The sequence below is a fragment of the Mesoplodon densirostris genome, chromosome X (assembly GCF_025265405.1).
Source record: "Mesoplodon densirostris isolate mMesDen1 chromosome X, mMesDen1 primary haplotype, whole genome shotgun sequence".
Classification (NCBI taxonomy): domain Eukaryota; kingdom Metazoa; phylum Chordata; class Mammalia; order Artiodactyla; family Ziphiidae; genus Mesoplodon; species Mesoplodon densirostris.
This window is the reverse complement of record NC_082681.1, coordinates 16,779,896-16,797,302: the sequence shown is the minus strand read 5'-3', so window position 1 is coordinate 16,797,302 and position 17,407 is coordinate 16,779,896. Positions and strand designations below refer to the sequence as shown.

Sequence of the window (17,407 nt, the reverse complement as noted above, 5' to 3'; positions counted from 1 at the left end):
CACAACTAAAGATTCCGCATGCCACAACAAAAGATCCTGCATGCCACAACTAAAGATCCCGTGTGCCGCAACTAAGACCCAGTGCAGCCAAATAAATAAATGTAAAAAATATATATATCTTGTTATATACAACAGCATGATGAATAAAGTAAAGAAATTAAAGGCCCTTTCCTACCAACAAAACATGAAGAAACAGGAGATTACATTTTCATATGGTGTACTGAGTTGACTTGCTTTATGTAATATTTTAAAAGTTTTTTGCATTAGCTATCTCTTCAAAAAGACATTATCAACATAGATTCCTTCATATTGTATTAGTGTTCTCTTAAAAAAAAGCATTTCTTTCTAAGACATCCTCAAGGATGAACATGGTTTAATTACAAGGAGAGAAGCCAACAGAAATACTTTTGGCACTGAAAGTTTGCACTCTGCCAGAGTATAATTTATTCCTGGATTCACATAGTTAAGAGTATATATATTCTCTTCACAGAGCACATTGTTTACTACATCCGCATAAAGATGAAGGGAAGAAAGGTTAAATAACACACAAAGCCCATGATTTTCATATTTTGCAGAAGAAATGAGCATTCATCCATTCATTCATTCAACTAACCTTTGACTACCTTACAAATGCCACAGTTGTGGGTTGGATTCCCTAGGGAGCCAGTTCTGAGTTGGACGTCAATGTGCAGGATGTTTACTAAGGAGTGCTTTGAGATAAACACCTATGGAAGGGAGAAGAAAGGAAACAGGAGTGGGCAGTGGGAGATCTCAAATTATGATGCAGCCCAATGACAGCCTTGTCCAACTCCACAGGGGTCTCTGAAGCTATAGTTGCCCTTCAGATTTGCCATCCCCAAGAATGGATATCACCAGGCCTGTATATTTCTAAATCAATTACTCACTGTGTCTCTACCTTGGGAAGGGATGTGACCTTGAACAAAGTAGCTCTGTGTAGCTGAGATGTTTCCTGAAGGGGCTGACAACCGAAGGCTTTCTGCTGAGAGTATTCCCAACAGCTAGGGGAATAAGTCCTTCACTGAAGGGGGATCTGGGTGGCATGTCATCTTGTCTACCATAGCTATGCACTATACCAGGAAACACGAAAATAGGTACAACTCTTACCCTTGGAAAGGTCAAAGTCTGGTAGGGTAGATTGTCTTGGAAACACACAAACAAAAATAGTATTTTATTTGTTTTGTGGTTATGGTATTTAAGACATTGTTACAAACATTTCACATATATTATCTCTTTTAATCCCCACCAGGACCCAACGTGGGTGGTACTATTAATACAATAAGTCCCCTATATGCGAATCTTCAAGTTGCAAACTTTCAAAGATGCAAATGTGCGAGTTAGTTCATGTGTCTGGTGTACATTGTCATGTGCGTGCATCCTCTACAACTGGTTGTGTTTTTGTGTACTTTACTTTTGTGTGAAAAGTATTATAAACCTATTACAGTACTGTACTACATAGCCGATTGTGTTGGTTGGATACCTAGGCTAACTTTTTTGGACTTGCAAACAAACTGGAAGTATGAACTTGCTCTTGGAATGGAACTAATTCATATGTAGGTGACTTACTGTATCTCCATTTAACAGAAGAGGAAAAAGAACCTATGGTAAAATGACTGGCCCAAGGTCTAATGGTAAGTGGCTGATGGACACAGGATTCAAACCTTTTCAGTTTGACTTAAGTCTGATAAGTAATAAAATAGTAGGTACCATAGAAACAGACACAAAAAACAGAATCAACTTTGTTCACATAACTCTGTTTCAAAGAGCAGAATCATTTCTAAAGAGATAAATTAGGAGTTGGGATTAATATATACACACTACTATATATAAAATAGGTAAACAACAAGGACCTACTGTATACCACAGGGAACTATACTCAATATCTTGTAATAACCTATAAGGGAAAAGAATCTGAAAATGAGTGTGTGTGTGTGTGTGTGTGTATATATATATACGTGTGTGTGTGGGGGGGTGTATGTATATATATATATATGTATGTGTGTGTGTATATATATATATATATATCCTAATCACTTTGCTGTACACTTGAAACTAACAAAACATTGTAAATTAACTATACTTTGATTAAAAGATTAAAAAATAAAATGCAATGGAGACAATGTCTGTTCTTTGTTTTAAAGCCTCCAATGACTACTCATTGCCTTTTTAGGACAAAGCCAAACTCATCAGCATGTGGTTTTTCCAATGTACTTTATGAGGTAGCCATTCTAGTTCTTCACCCTTATCTTTTATTAATTGCTATGGCCTCTCGCATCCCTCACCCCCTCATTCACCCACACTGTCAGATTGAAAAACTTGAAGTTTCATTACCAAATAAGGTCATGTTCTCTTAAATTTATGAGCCTTTGCACACACAGCTTCCTCTTCAAGGAATGATTTTACCAGGATGATCCATGATCATCCAACCAATTCCTATATGTTCCTGAAGGCTCATTTCAAGTGCTACCGCCTCTCTGAAGCCTTCCTCAAGTTTCCCAGGTAAAGTAAATCATCTCCTCTTCTTCATGCCCCACTGTAGCTTGTACATAATTTTACTATAGTCCCATCACGCTGTTTTATAATTATTTATATGCATTGCTACTTCTTTCACCTGAAAACAGGGATTGTGGTTTACTTATCTTCAGATTTCTAGGTTCTAGCTGTTTCTAGCACAAAGTAGGAGATGAATATATTTTTTGAATGAACGGACCATCTTGTGGCATCTGCCTCTTAATAAAGCTTTTGAATCTCTGATATCCTCTTCATTTCCATAGCTCAATACCTCATCATTTCAGACCTAGACTATGTCAGCAGCCTCCTAGGTAGTCTTCTTGCCTGTAATCGTACTCCTTCCTCTCCCTGCTCAGGCTATCTTCTGCATGACCAGCAGAGTGATTTGTCTGAAACATAAACGGGATTACACCGATCCCTTAGTTAAACGCTTTCCATGGATCCCAATGACACATAAGATAAGTTTTATATTTTACGTTGCTTATATTTTCTGCTAGTTATTTGTCCCCTGCTGATTTCTGTAGGCTCATCTCTCATTACTCCCCTATATTCAGAGCCAGAATGATTAAAAGTGGTACTCCCCGGATGGCTACTAATTTGGCACCCAATCAAGTCAATATTCTTTAAATACATACTTCTTCAGCCTCATTTTTTCAAGTGAGGATGGAAAGATATGAATTTTCTAATAATAAAATTTTATGCTTCTTTATGTTTAAGGTAAAGGATTTATGACATTAATTTATTCCATACAATTTCCACATCCTGACAACCTCTTGGGAGGCATGGTGAACCATTTAAAATGTATCTACTAGATGAAATTTCTTATTCCAAATAAATAGTCCTATACTTTGCTGCTGAATTTAGGTGACTGTCCTCTGAGTGGTCTTGGGTTTGGTTGTGCCACCTGCCTGTAGTTGGAACCTGCAACTTTTGCACGTGTGTGTTGCAACAACCGTTCAACCATGAGAAGTCAGCACCACTAGGAGTATTTTTATTTCTACTTGAGGTACTGAATATTTCAGTCAAAAGGGGTCCGATTTCTGTTTTGCCAGTTATATAATGATTGGTAGATAGAAGCATGAATTAACTGGTTTCATTTACTATTTAACACTTTAATGTTTTAGCGCCCAGAATAGATTGACACTCTGTGCAGCCACCTGTCTGCCCTCCTCCTAAATCTGATTCTGTCTCTACCAACCTTGCTTAACAAAACCATATATCTGCAAGGACCCGTGATTGCCTAGAAAACTCCAATTCTTCTTTTTTATTCTCAGCCTAAGGGCTGCCATCTCTATGAAACCTTCCCAAATTCCCCAGAAAACTTAAGTTTCCCTTGTCTGTTATATATTTATATTGTTATGTACTTTAGTCAATCACTTGTCACACAGTATTTTTACTGCTGGTTTACATGTTTGTCTTTTCTGCTAGGGCAAAAAATATCTTAATAAAATACAAAGAACAGGGTTTCCCTGGTGGCGCAGTGGTTAAGAATCCACCTGCCAATGCAGGGGACACGGGTTCGAGCCCTGGTCCAGGAAGATCCCACATGTCGTGGAGCTACTAAGCCCATGCGACACAACTACTGAGTCTGTGCTCTAGAGCCTGCGAGCCACAACTACTGAAGCCCGCATGCCTGAGCTCTGCAACAAGAGAAGCCACCGCAATGAGAAGCCCGCACACCACAACAAAGAGTAGCCCTGGCTCACCGCAACTAGAGAAAGCGGCGCACAGAAACAAAGACCCAATGCAGCCAAAAATAAATAATAAATAAATACATTTATAAAAAAACATACAAAGAACACACTCATTTTTCTTAAGGTATATTTATTGTAAGTGAGTTTGATGAAAAAAGAGGGGGATATCTGAAATTAGGCTGATACAGGACAACCGTAAGTATCCACATCCTGAGTAATCTCACACAGGGCAGAAGTATGATCATGTTGTAGGGTAGGTTAGACAGGCTAAATTAATTTGATTATCAAATTCGTTTTTTCACAGACCACCCATTGCTATCTCTCATGACATTAGTATCAGCTTAGTTTGGGAAGTGCTACACTCCACCATGACAGCAAATGTCACCCACGTAGAAATCTTATCTGTGTTTACAGAGGAAATGTATCAAAACAAAACATGCATTATTTTTACCCACTCATTGTCACTCATCAGTTTTATTTTTTTTAAAAAAAAGGATCATGTGGCTCAGAGCTCCTACGAGCCAGTTCACATTGTTTGTTGTTAACTTACCATTCCATTACAGAGATATCAAATGGAATGATTCCATGCCAGGGGCACTGACATTTAACTTCTGACTGGCTCTGGATAGGGAAATGTTCCTCTCTACCTTAGAAATACTATCCAAGTGTAATTATACATGAACAAAAAAATCTGCCAGTGATCTCACACCAATTTTAGAAATACCAGTGTGAGTCTTCTTACACTAATCAGACTTTGTATGTAAAAGTCTTGATTACAAACTTTTTAGGAAAAAATACACTATTCACTATTACACACAGCTAAGCTGTTTACTCACAATTCCTCGATCATTGTTCTACTTTATATGACCATTTGGTATTTAATTGCTCACCCTATTGGAGAACCCAGCCCACATTGCCTGCAAGATTATAAAGGCAAAGGAAGTTGGAGATATTAACTACCTAGTGGGGACCTTTTTTATATTTCCATATAGGTATAATTTAAGATGGTTGCAGTTTTCTTGCAACCTCAAAATAAATGTAACCCATACTAACTGTATTTTATTATAGGCAAGTGATATTACAGTTCCATCTGCTATTTAAAGTAAATGTATTCAAATAAAAGTTTCAATTTGGCATAGTAGTTAAAAGCATGGACTCTAGAACCACACCATGTGGACCCTATCCCTTACTAGCTATGTGACATGGAACAAGTAACACATTCTCCCTGTGCCTTAGATTTCTCAACGACAGAATAAAGGTAATACTAGTCTTTGTCTCATAGAATTTTAGGTGGATTTAATGAACTAACACTTATAAAGCACTTAGAATAGTAACTGAAACATTAGTAATGCTATATAACTGGTAGCAGATGTATTAACTACAAGCCTTCGCCATACCTTTAATATGATTACGTTCCTTGTGAATCCATGGGAGTCTAGCTATTAAGAAATGGACTAGCATCCTATTTATTCAACACTGCACTAGAGTTCCTAGCACTGTAAATAAGAAAGGATTCAGCTACACTGCTGAAAGTGGTTTCAATATACAAAAATTCATTTTATTTCTACACACTAGGAATTAAGAGTTATAAATGCAATCAAAATGTCTAAATGTCATTTATACTAGCAACAAAAATACTAGATACCTAGAAATAATCCAGTGAAAGTTGTGCAAGACCATTATACACAAAATGATAAAAGTTTAATTGAAAGTTATCTTAAAAATCTAAATAAATGGAGAACAGTGGTCAGGGGAAGACTCAAAAGAGTAATGATATCAATTCTTGCCAAATTAATCTATAAATTCAATGTAATTCCAATTAGGAGAGTAAGTTGTGGGTTAGACTCCCAGGGCTCAAATTCCAATGCAGCCACTTACTACAGGGGTCCCCAACCCCCGGAGCCGTGGACCACTATCAGTCCGAAGCCTGTTAGGAACCAGGTCTCACAGCAGGAGGTGAGCAGCAGGCAAAGCATCACCTGCCGCTCCCCATCACTTGCATTACTGCCTGAACCATCTCTCGCATTACCACCTAAACCATCCCCCCCAAACCCGCCCATCCGTGGAAAAATTGTCTTCCATGAAACCGATCCCTGGTGCCAAAAAGTTGGAGACCGCTGACTTACTGTATGACCTTGGGCAGGTTACTTCCCCATTCTGTACTTCAGTTATGTTGTCAGATGAACACAGATCATGTACTGTTTTCCTTTTGGGTTTTTGTGAAGGGTAAATAAAATACATATAAAATGCTTAAAATATTCCTGGCACGAAGTCAGGTCCTCTAAAAATGTTACCTCTCATTGATGTTATATTAAGAACTGCAGGTCCATAAAGAAAAGAAACAAACAACCTAATAGAAAATAGGCAAGCAAATGAAAAATACTTTACAGAATAAGAAATAAAACTGTCCAAAATGCATTTAAAACAATCTTTACTAATAATTGTAAAAGGCAAATTAAAACTCTAAATACTTCTTCAGTCATATTGGCAAAGATTAAAATGTGTTGGCCAGAATGTAAGAGAAACAAGTGTTTTTGAACACTGTGAGAATATAAATCAAGCCTTGGTAAATTTAAGAAAATTGAAATTGTATCAAGTATCTTTTCCGACAACAATGCTATGAGACTAGATATCAATTACAGGAAAAAATCTGTAAAAAGTACAAACACATGGGGGCTAAACAGTACAGTACTTAATAACCAAGAGATCACTGAAGAAATCAAAGAGGAAATCAAAAAATACCTAGAAACAAGTGACAATGAAAACACGACAACCCAAAACCTATGGGATGCAGCAAAAGCAGTTCTAAGAGGTAAGTTTATAGCACTACAATCCTACCTTAAGAAACAAGAAACATCTCTAATAAACAACCTAACCTTACACCTAAAGCAATTAGAGAAAGAAAAAGAAGAACAACAAAAAAAAAACCCCAAAGTTAGCAGAAGGAAAGAAATCATAAAGATCAGATCAGAAATAAATGAAAAAGATATGAAGGAAATGATAGCAAGATCAATAAAACTAAAAGCTGGTTCTTTGAGAATATAAACAAAATTGAAAAACCATTAGCCAGACTCATCAAGAAAAAAAGGGAGAAGACTCAAATCAATAGAATTAGAAATGAAAAAGAAGTAACAACTGACACTGCAGAAATACAAAGGATCATGAGAGATTAGTACAAGCAACTCTATGCCAATAAAATGGACAATCTGGAAGAAATGGACAAATTCTTAGAAATGCACAACCTGCTGAGACTGAAGCAGGAAGAAATAGAAAATATGAACAGACCAATCACAAGCACTGAAATTGAAACTGTGATTAAAAATCTTCCAACAAACAAAAGCCCAGGACCAGATGGCTTCACAGCCCAATTCTATGAAACATTTAGAGAACAGCTAACACCTATCCTTCTCAAACTCTTCCAAAATATAGCAGAGGGACGAACATCCCCAAACTCATTCTACGAGGCCACCATCACCCTGATACCAAAACCAGATAAAGATGTCACAAAGAAAGAAAACTACAGGCCAATATCACTGATGAACATAGATGCAAAAATCCTCAACAAAATACTAGCAAACAGAATCCAACAGCACATTAAAAGGATCATACACTATGTTCAAGTGGGGTTTATCCCAGGAGAATGCAATGATTCTTCAATATACGCAAATCAATCAATGTGATACACCATATTAACAACTTGAAGGAGAAAAACCATATGATCATCTCAATCGATGCAAAGAAAGCTTTTGACAAAATTCAACACCCACTTGTGATAAAAACCCTGCAGAAAGTAGGCATAGAGGGAACTTTCCTCAACATAATAAAGGCCATATATGACAAACCCACAGCCAACATCGTCCTCAATGGTGAAAAACTGAAACCATTCCACTAAGATCAGGAACAAGACAAGGTTGCCCACTCTCACCACTCTTATTCAACATAGTTTTGGAAGTTTTAGCCACAGCAATCAGAGAAGAAAAAGAAATAAAAGGAATCAAAATCAGAAAAGAAGTAAAGCTGTTACTGTTTGCAGATGACATGATACTATACATAGAGAATCCTAAAGATGCTACCAGAAAACTACTAGAGCCAATCAATGAATTTGGTAAATTAGCAGGATACAAAATTAATGCATAGAAATCTCTGGCATTCCTATACACTAATGATGAAAAACCTGAAAGTGAAATTAAGAAAACACTCCCATTTACCATTGCAACAAAACGAATAAAATATCTAGGAATAACCTACGTAAGGAGACAAAAGACCTGTATGCAGAAAACTATAAGACACTGATGAAAGAAATTAAAGATATCACAAATAGGTGGAGAGATATACCATGTTCTTGTATTGGAAGAATCAACATTGTGAAATGATTATACTACCCAAAGCAATCTACAGATTCAATGCAATCCCTATCAAACTACCACTGGCACTTTTCACAGAACTAGAACAAAAAATTTCACAATTTGTATGGAAACACAAAAGACCCCGAATAGCCAAAGCAATCTTGAGTAGGAAAAATGGAGCTGGAGGAATCAGGCTCCCTGACTTCAGACTATACTACAAAGCTACAGTAATCAAGACAATATGGCACTGGCACAAAAACAGAAATATAGAGCAATGGAACAGGACAGAATTCCCAGAGATAAACCCACGCACATATGATCACCTTGTCTTTGATAATGTAGACAAGAATATACAGTGGAGCAAAGACAGCTTCGTCAATAAGTGGTGCAGGGAAAACTGGACAGGTACATGTAAAAGAATGAAATTAGAACACTCCCTAACACCATACACAAAAATAAACTCAAAATGGATTAAAGACTTAAATGTAAGGCCAGACACTATCAAACTCTTAGAGGAAAACATAGGCAGAATACTCTATGACATAAATCACAGCAAGATCCTTTTTGACCCACCTCCTAGAGAAATGGAAATTAAAACAAAAATAAACAAATGGGACCTAATGAAACTTAAAAGCTTTTGCATAGCAAAGGAAACCATAAACAAGACCAAAAGACAACCCTCAGAATGGGAGAAAATATTTGCAAATGAAGCAACTGACAAAGGATTAATCTCCAAAATTTACAAGCAGCTCATGCAGCTCAATATCAGAAAAACAAACAACCTAATCCAAAAATGGGCAGAAGACCTAAATCGACATTTCTCCAAAGAAGATTCACAGACTGTGAACAAACACATGAAAGAATGCTCAACATCATTAATCATTAGAGAAATGCAAATCAAAACTACAATGAAATATCATCTCACGCCGGTCAGAATGGCCATCATCAAAAAATCTAGAAACAATAAATGCTGGAGAGGGTGTGGAGAGAAGGGAATCCTCTTGCACTGTTGGTGGGAATGTAAATTGATACAGCCACTATGGAGAACAGTATGGAGGTTCCTTTAAAAACTAAAAATAGAACTACCATACGACCCAGCAATTCCACTACTGGGCATATATACCCAGAGAAAACCATAATTCAAAAAGAGTCATGTACCAAAATGTTCATTGCAGCTCTATGTACCATAGCCAGGACATGGAAGCAACCTAATTGTCCATCAACAGATGAATAGATAAAGAAGATGTGGCACATATATACAATGGAATATTACTCAACCATAAAAAGAAATGAAATTGAGTTATTTGTAGTTAGGTGGATGGACCTAGAGTCTGTCATACAGAGTGAAATATGTCAGAAAGAGAAAAACAAATACCGTATACTAACACATACATATGGAATCTAAGAAAAAAAAAAGTCATGAAGAACCTAGGGGCAAGACGGGGATAAAGACACAGACCTACTAGAGAATGGACTTGAGGATATGGGGATGGGGAAGGGTAAGCTGTGACAAAGTGAGAGAGTTGCATGGACATATATACACTACCAAACGTAAAACAGATAGCTAGTGGGAAGCAGCCGCATAGCACACAGAGATCAGCTTGGTGCTTCTTGACCACCTAGAGGGGTGGGATAGGGAGGGTGGGAAGGAGGGAGACGCAAGAGGGAAGAGATATGGGAAAATATGTATATGTATAACTGATTCACTTTTTTATAAAGCAGGAACTAACACACCATTGTAAGGCAATTATACTCCAATAAAGGTGTTAAAAAAAAGACACAGGTAGTCAAGGTGATAGAATACAATATCTAATCACATTTTGTCTAATGGATGAAGAAATTCATTTTAAATATAAAGATTCAGATAGGCTAAAAGTAAAGGTATGGAAAAAATATACCCACATTAACAACAATCAAAAGAAAGCTGTTAGGGGCTTCCCTGGTGGCGCAGTGGTTGAGAATCCACCTGCCGATGCAGGGGACACGGGTTCTTGCCCTGGTCCAGGAAGATCCCACATGCCGTGGAGCGGCTGGGCCCATGAGCCATGGCCGCTGAGCCTGCGCATCCGGAGCCTGTGCTCCACAACAGGAGAGGCCACAACAGTGAGAGGCCCACATACCACAGAAAAAAAGAAAGAAAGAAAGATTTTGTAGCTATATTAATTTCACAGAAGCAGACGTTAGAACAAGGGAAATCATCAGGGATTCAGAGGGGCACAACATAATGAAAAAGAAGTCAATTCTCCAAGAAGATATAGAAATGTTAAATGCATATGCAACTAAAAACAAAGTGTCAGAATATGTGAAGCAAAATCTGATAGAGATGAAAGGAGAAATAGACAAATCCACTATTACATTTGGAGACTTCAATACCACTCTGTCTGATCAAACACGCAGAAAATCAGTAGGTGGCCTGAACAGCACTATCAGTGAACTTGATCTACTTGACATTTATAAAATACTCCATCCCACAATTTAATACATATTACTCTCAAGTGACATAAAGCATTTATCAAGATAGGACAAATTCAAAACCTTTAAACATACCTAAAAGAATAGAAATTATACAAAGTTTGTTCATAAACCACAATGGAATTAAACTGAAAATCAGTAACAAGAAGGTAGTTAGAGTATCCCTGAAATATTTGGAAATGAAATAACATACTTCTATATAATTTGTAGGTTAAAGGAAAAGCCCAAAGAGAGGTTGAAAATATATTTTTTAATCTAAATGAAAATGTGTTTAACAAAATTGTAAAGAAAGCAGAGAGAGGGCTTCCCTGGTGGTGTATTGGTTGAGGGTCCGCCTGCCGATGCAGGGGACGTGGGTTTGTGCCCCGGTCCAGGAGGATCCCACATGCCGTGAAGCAGCTGGGGCCGTGAGCCATGGCCACTGAGCCTGCGCGTCCGGAGCCTGTGCTCTGCAATGGGGGAGGCCACAACAGTGAGAGGCCCGCGTACCGCCAAAAAAAAAAAAAAAAAAAAAAAAGAAAGCAGAGAGAAAAATAAAGTAAGAAATCAGTGAAATTGAAAACAGGAAAACAATAGAGAAAATCAAGGAAACCCAAGGTTGGTTCTTTGGAAAGATCAATAAAATTAATAAGCTTCTAGTTAGGCAAACCAAGAGAAAAGAAGATAGAATTACAAATATCAGAAATGAAATGGGAATCATCACTTCGGATCCCATGGACATTAAAAGGAAAATAATGAAATACATGAACATGTATACTACACTTGGCAAAGCTGTCCTACAGAAATGAAGAAGCAGTACAGACTTTCTCAGACAAAAGAAGTTGAGGGAGTTCATCACCACTAGACCTGCCTTACAAGAAATACTAAAGGGAGTTCTTCGAGTTGAAATGATATAATCATGTATACAGAAAACCCTAAAACCTCAACAACAGCAACAACAAGAACAAAACTGTTTCAATAATAAGCAAATTTAGTAATGCTGTGCCACAATGACAAGCTTGGGCTGCTGTCTCCCACCCTTGGTTTGATATGGACAGATTTGGGTCCACAGAGAGAGAAGGTCAATTCAGTGCCAGGAGTCAAGGTGATGATCCTGAGGGAGGACGAAGAACTCCCGCCACAGAAGAAACTAGTCCCCAGGCCCATCCTACCCCAGCTGTTAGCCCTGGGAGGCCTTGGGGCACTATGGCCAGATGTGGCAGACCCTGACTTCCACCAGGAGAGGGGATACATTTACAGGGAGGTGAGGGCTTTGATCTGAGGGGGAGCACTCAGGTCGGCCAAGGGAGGACTCCCAGGCCTTGCCAGGCATGAAGGCGAGGGCCCTTATGGAGGGCTGAATTATCCGCCCACCCGTACAGAGGGGCCCCACAGAAACTCACCCAAGGCCCCAAGCAGGAGTGTCAGGAACAGGTGCCACCCCCTCTTCATTTCTGAGGTGGATATCTCGGGACGGAAGGGCCTTGTGAAGGCAGCAGGTGCAGGCCTTCTGGAGGATGAGGGTGACCCAACCCAGAACACACAGGGAGCCATGCAGACCACCCCCCACCCCTGCGGTAAGCTCTTGCGGACCCCACAGAGGCCTGTCAGGTGAAGGCCCCGCCTCCCTCCTGTCTTGGGGAGGGAAGGCTCCTTATCTGAGGGGTGAGGCCTCAGGTGAACCAAGGCAGGGCACTCACGCAGCGCAGGAGTCAAGGGGAGGCCAGAAAGGTTTTCCCAGCAGTTTTCCTCTGAGGGGCAGCAGAGGAACGAGCCCAGGCCCCACCAGGCGGCAAGGTGAGGGTCCACAGGGAGGAGAGCGGCCCTCTCAGGTGCCCTAGATGGGCTCCGGCCCGCTCTGCCCCTGCCTTCCTCCTCAAGAGGCCCTGGGCAGGGGTCCCGGATATGAGGTGTCCTGATTTCCAGCCGGGGGCTGAGAGACCGAGGCGTCGTCGGCTGGAACCAGCTGGAACTAATGGCGCGGACTTGGGTCAGTGGAGACGGAGGCCCTCACCGGCCGGCATGGAGGTGAGGATGGGGAGGAAGGCCTGGGGGCCGCTCTCCGCAGCCCCCGGCCTGCCCTGCGTGGCACCCCGGGCAGCCCAGGCCGGGCCCTCGGAGGTGTTCTCCCTGGGCCTCCATGTCAGGAGCATCGGGGCTGGACTCGGGTTAGAAAAGCGGGGGTCCCGGCTCTGCCGGCTGTTAAGGGGGGACCCTCATGGAGGGCGGAGGGGGCCTTGAAGTCCGCACAGGGGGTCCCGTGGGCACCCGCCCCACCCAGTCTGGCTGGCTGTGCGCCGTGAGCCGACTCGGGCGGGGCTGTGGGCCGCGGGGCCCCTCTCCGTCTCCTGACGTCTCTGCCCGGCGACCCGGGGCTGTGGTGGCCGTGGGCTGAGGCAGCGGCCTCGGGTCAGAAGAAGGGAGGGGGCCGGGCTGCATGGGGACTGCGTGGGAAGCTGTGAGGATGGACGAGGGCACCTTCCGCGGACGCGGAGCCCCACGAGCCCCCCCGGGAGGGCTCAGTGATGCCCCCTCGTTCCCTCAGGACGCCGTGGGGCTGGTCTCCAGGAGAGACGCCTTTGCCTGAGGGCCAATGGCAGCACCTTGAGAGGGGACAGGAGCTCCCCCGCCACCGAAGAGATGGCGTTCAGCCCCTGCTGTCAGCTTGGGGGCCCCCGTCCCGTCAGGCAGAGGCGCCCCCGGCACTCCGTCCTTTCTTCCGCGCGCTCCCGGCAGCCGGGCCTGAGGGCCACGCTCGGGCCGCAGAAGGGAGAGGGAGGCCCTGTCGGCAGAAGGGCTCGGTGGGTGCCCTGCCAGAGAGCCTGGCGGGACCTCCACAGGGACCCCCTGCTCCCTCCTGGCAGCCTGGGGACCCCGGGAAAGGTGGCCGGGCCAATCCTCCCTTGTCTCCCCCGTTTCCACATCCGGGGTCTCAGGGCAGTGAGGGCCTCGGGCTGAAGGGCCCACCAGGCGAGATGGCGAGGAGCTCCCGGTGGGCTGAGAGGACCAGGAGGCCCCACGGGGACCTGCCCTTCTCTCTCCTGAGAGGCCCAGCCGCAGCCCTGCCAGGAGTGGAGGTGAGGACTCACAGGCTAGGACAGGGAGGCCCTTCAGCTGCAGAGAGACGGGTCTCTGGCCACGTCCCACTCCTGCTGTCACCCCCGGGAGACGCCCAAGTAGGGCTGCGCCAGCCCCCTGCACTGCCCCTGCTCCCTCGTCTGGTCTCTGGGAGACGGAGCCTGGGCCTCAGGGATGCAGTCTCGGGTCAGCTGAAGGGGAAGGACGTACTCCCACCTTCCGGTCTCGCGGAGCCTCAGTGCAGCAGAGGGATGAGTCTCAGGCTCCTCCAGGAGTTAAATGGAAGGTGGAGGGCAGGGCGGACCCCCGGCTGAAGAACAGATGGGTCCCGGCGCCTCCCTGCCCCTGCTGTCAGCCATGAGAGGACACAGGGAGTGGTGGTGGAGTGTGGTGCCCCTTCGCTTCCTCCTCCGCTATCTCAGGGAAGTGAGGCCTTGGTTTAAGGAGGGTGACCTCAGGTCAACAGAGAGGGGGTCCCAGGCCTTAAGATAGGGACTGTGACGATCCATCTATTCCAGGAGAGCAGGATCTGCAGCGTTCATCCAGCCCTTACTGTCACCCCAGGGAGGCCCTTGGCAGGTGTGGCCAAATGCGGTGCCCTGCTCTTGGTCTCGGGGGTGTGAGCTCTTGTTCTGAGAGTTCTGCCTCAGAGCAGCAGAGGGGTGGGGTGCAGGCCTGCCTGGCCAGGAGAAAGCCGAGGACTCTGAGTGGGCACTGATGGGACCATCCACCCCAGGACGGTGGGAGCATCCCAAAGTCTGGCCTTCCCCGTCCTGTCAGCGCTGGGGGTTGGGGGCGGGATTGTGATTGCAGTCTGCGGCCTGAGGTGCCCCGCAGTTCCTCTTATAGGGACTCAAGTAACCCTGGGAGCGAGGATTTTGGTCTGAAGCATGTGCCTCGGGTGAGCAAAGTGGAGGAAGCCCTGGAAGGGCAGGGAGTCAGTCAAGGTGAGGACCCTGAATGTCGACCAGTGGGCCCCCCCACACCAGAGCAGAGGGGACACCACAGTGCCTGAGCTCGCACAGCCTACTGTCTTACCTGGAATCTGCAGGCTGAGCGGGCTTGTGTCACCCTGAGGAGTTTCACAGGTCCTCCCACTGGTCCTTAGGGCACAGACCAGTCAGGAAGACAGGGGACCCCCCAGAGCACTGTCTAAGGGAAGACCTATTAAGATGGCCTCAGTCAGAGCTGACAGGGTTGAGTTTCTCACACTCTTCCTCTCTCCCTCAGATCAATTGGCCGCCATCACCACGCCCTGCCCACACCCCTGCCTGCTGCCCCCCAGCATGCGTCGTCATGCTTCACAGAAGAGTCAGTGTGACAAGCTTGAAGTAGGCTTTCAGGACGGAAAAGAGGCTCAGGGCCTCGTGGGCGCACAGGTCCCTGTAACTGAGGAGGAGGGGGCCACTGCCTCCTCGCTCTCTCCTTTGACCCAGGGCACCGCAGAGGCTGTGCCTGCTGCTGGAACGTGAAGTGTTCCCCGGAGTTCGCAGGGAGCCCGCTCCTCCTCCATGGCCGTCGAAGCCATTCCACTGAGCAAGTCAAATGAGGGCTCCAGCAGCCAAGAAGAGGGTGTGAGCACCTCCCAGGCTCCCGAGTTCTTGCTCTGTGACATGCTAAACAAGGAGGTGGCTGAATTGGTTCAGTTCTTAAGTGTCAAGTATGTAAAACAGGAGCCCATCACAAAGGCAGAAATGCTGAGGAATATCATCAAAGTGCACAAGGACCACTTCCCTGTGATCTTCAGGAAAGCCTGTGAGTGCATGGAGATTGTCTTTGGCATTGAAGTGAAGGAAGTGGACCCCAACCACTCCTATGTGCTCGTGAAGGCACTAGACCTCACCTACAACGGGATGCTGAGTGATGCCCAGGGTGTTCCCAAGACCGGCATCCTGATCCTTATCCTGGGTGTGATCTTCATGAAGGGCAAACGTGCTCCTGAGGAGAAAATCTGGGAAGTGCTGACTGTTATTGGGGATGTATGCTGGGCAGAAGGATTTCAGGGAGACCAAGAAGCTCATCACCAAAGAGTTGGTGGAGGAAAAGTACCTGGAGTACCAGCAGGTGCCCAACAGTGATCCTCCACACTACGAGTTCCTGTGGGGTCCAAGGGCCCACGCTGAAACCAGCAAGGTGAAAGTCCTGGAGTTTTTTGCCAAGATCAATGAGATTGACCCCACTGCATTCTCACCCTGGTATGAGGAAGCTCTGAGAGATGAGAAAGAGAGAGCCCAGGCCAGAGCTGCCGCAGGGGCTAATACTTCTGCCATGGCCAGTGGCAGCTCTGGTGTCATGCCCAGCAGCCTCTCCAGCCCTGAGTGAAGTCAGAGGAAGATTCTCCACTCTGTTTTGTTTTTTTTTTTTTGTTTTTTTTTTGTTTTGTTTTTTTGCGGCATGTGGGCCTCTCACTCTTGTGGCCTCTCCCCTTGCGGAGCACAGGCTCTGGACACACAGGTTCAGCGGCCATGGCTCACGGGCCCAGCCGCTCTGCGGCATGTGGGATCTTCTCGGACCAGGGCACGAACCCGTGTCCCCTGCATCGGCAGGCGGACTCTCAACCACTGCGCCACCAGGGAAGCCCTCCACTCTGTGTTTGAAGTCAAGGTTCTAAATAGTGGAGGGCTGAATTGCAGATTTTGTCTTTTTCTTTCCTAAAGGTTTTTAGCTTTAGAGTCTAGGTTCGTGAATAACATTGGTCACATGTTTATTGCTGTTTGTCAGGCTTTAGAATAAGAATTTTGCTAGTCTGTAGCACAAATTGGGGAATCTTCCGTCATATTTTGTGATCTGGAACAGGATAACATGGCATTGGAATAGGAATTTCCTTAGAAACATGCAAGGGCCCAGGAATAAAATAGATGGGATCGAGAAATAGAAGAAAAAAATGTAAAAGATGGTTATCCTAAGAATCCTGTATCCCATTTAGTCTGTTGTTTTGTAAGATTAAAGTTATACACCTCGATTTGCTTGGCTAAATAAACAAGGTGTGAGAAACTAAATCTTAATAAATGAGAGTCCTGGCTCACTGGCTCATTTATGCTTATAGGTGGGTCTTAGAGGTGAGAGAAAAGCCTAGAATGGAAAACTGGTCCTGGCAGTTTCTCTGGGATCGTGGAGAAACATAGCCCAGTCTCCACCTGGACCAGGTGTCCTGCCCTTCTGTCCCCATGCCACTGAACACAGTGCACAGACTTGGAGTTCTATACACATCATCTGCAAGGATTTCCTGAGAAAAGGCTGATATTTCTTTGAAGTGGTGCCCAGAGGCTGGCACTTTTTCCCTGGCCTGGGAGAGCCAGAGCCCATGCC

At 44.2% G+C, this 17,407-nt stretch overlaps 1 protein-coding gene across 1 annotated transcript; it reads left to right on the top strand.

Annotated features, from left to right (window-relative positions):
* Window positions 1-15,270: 15,270 nt before the first annotated feature.
* Window positions 15,271-16,420, top strand: LOC132481492 (putative MAGE domain-containing protein MAGEA13P). Its single transcript, XM_060086391.1, is given in 2 exon segments — window positions 15,271-16,071; window positions 16,073-16,420. Coding segments are annotated over 2 exon segments (1,149 nt in total).
* The last annotated feature ends 987 nt before the right edge of the window (window positions 16,421-17,407 follow it).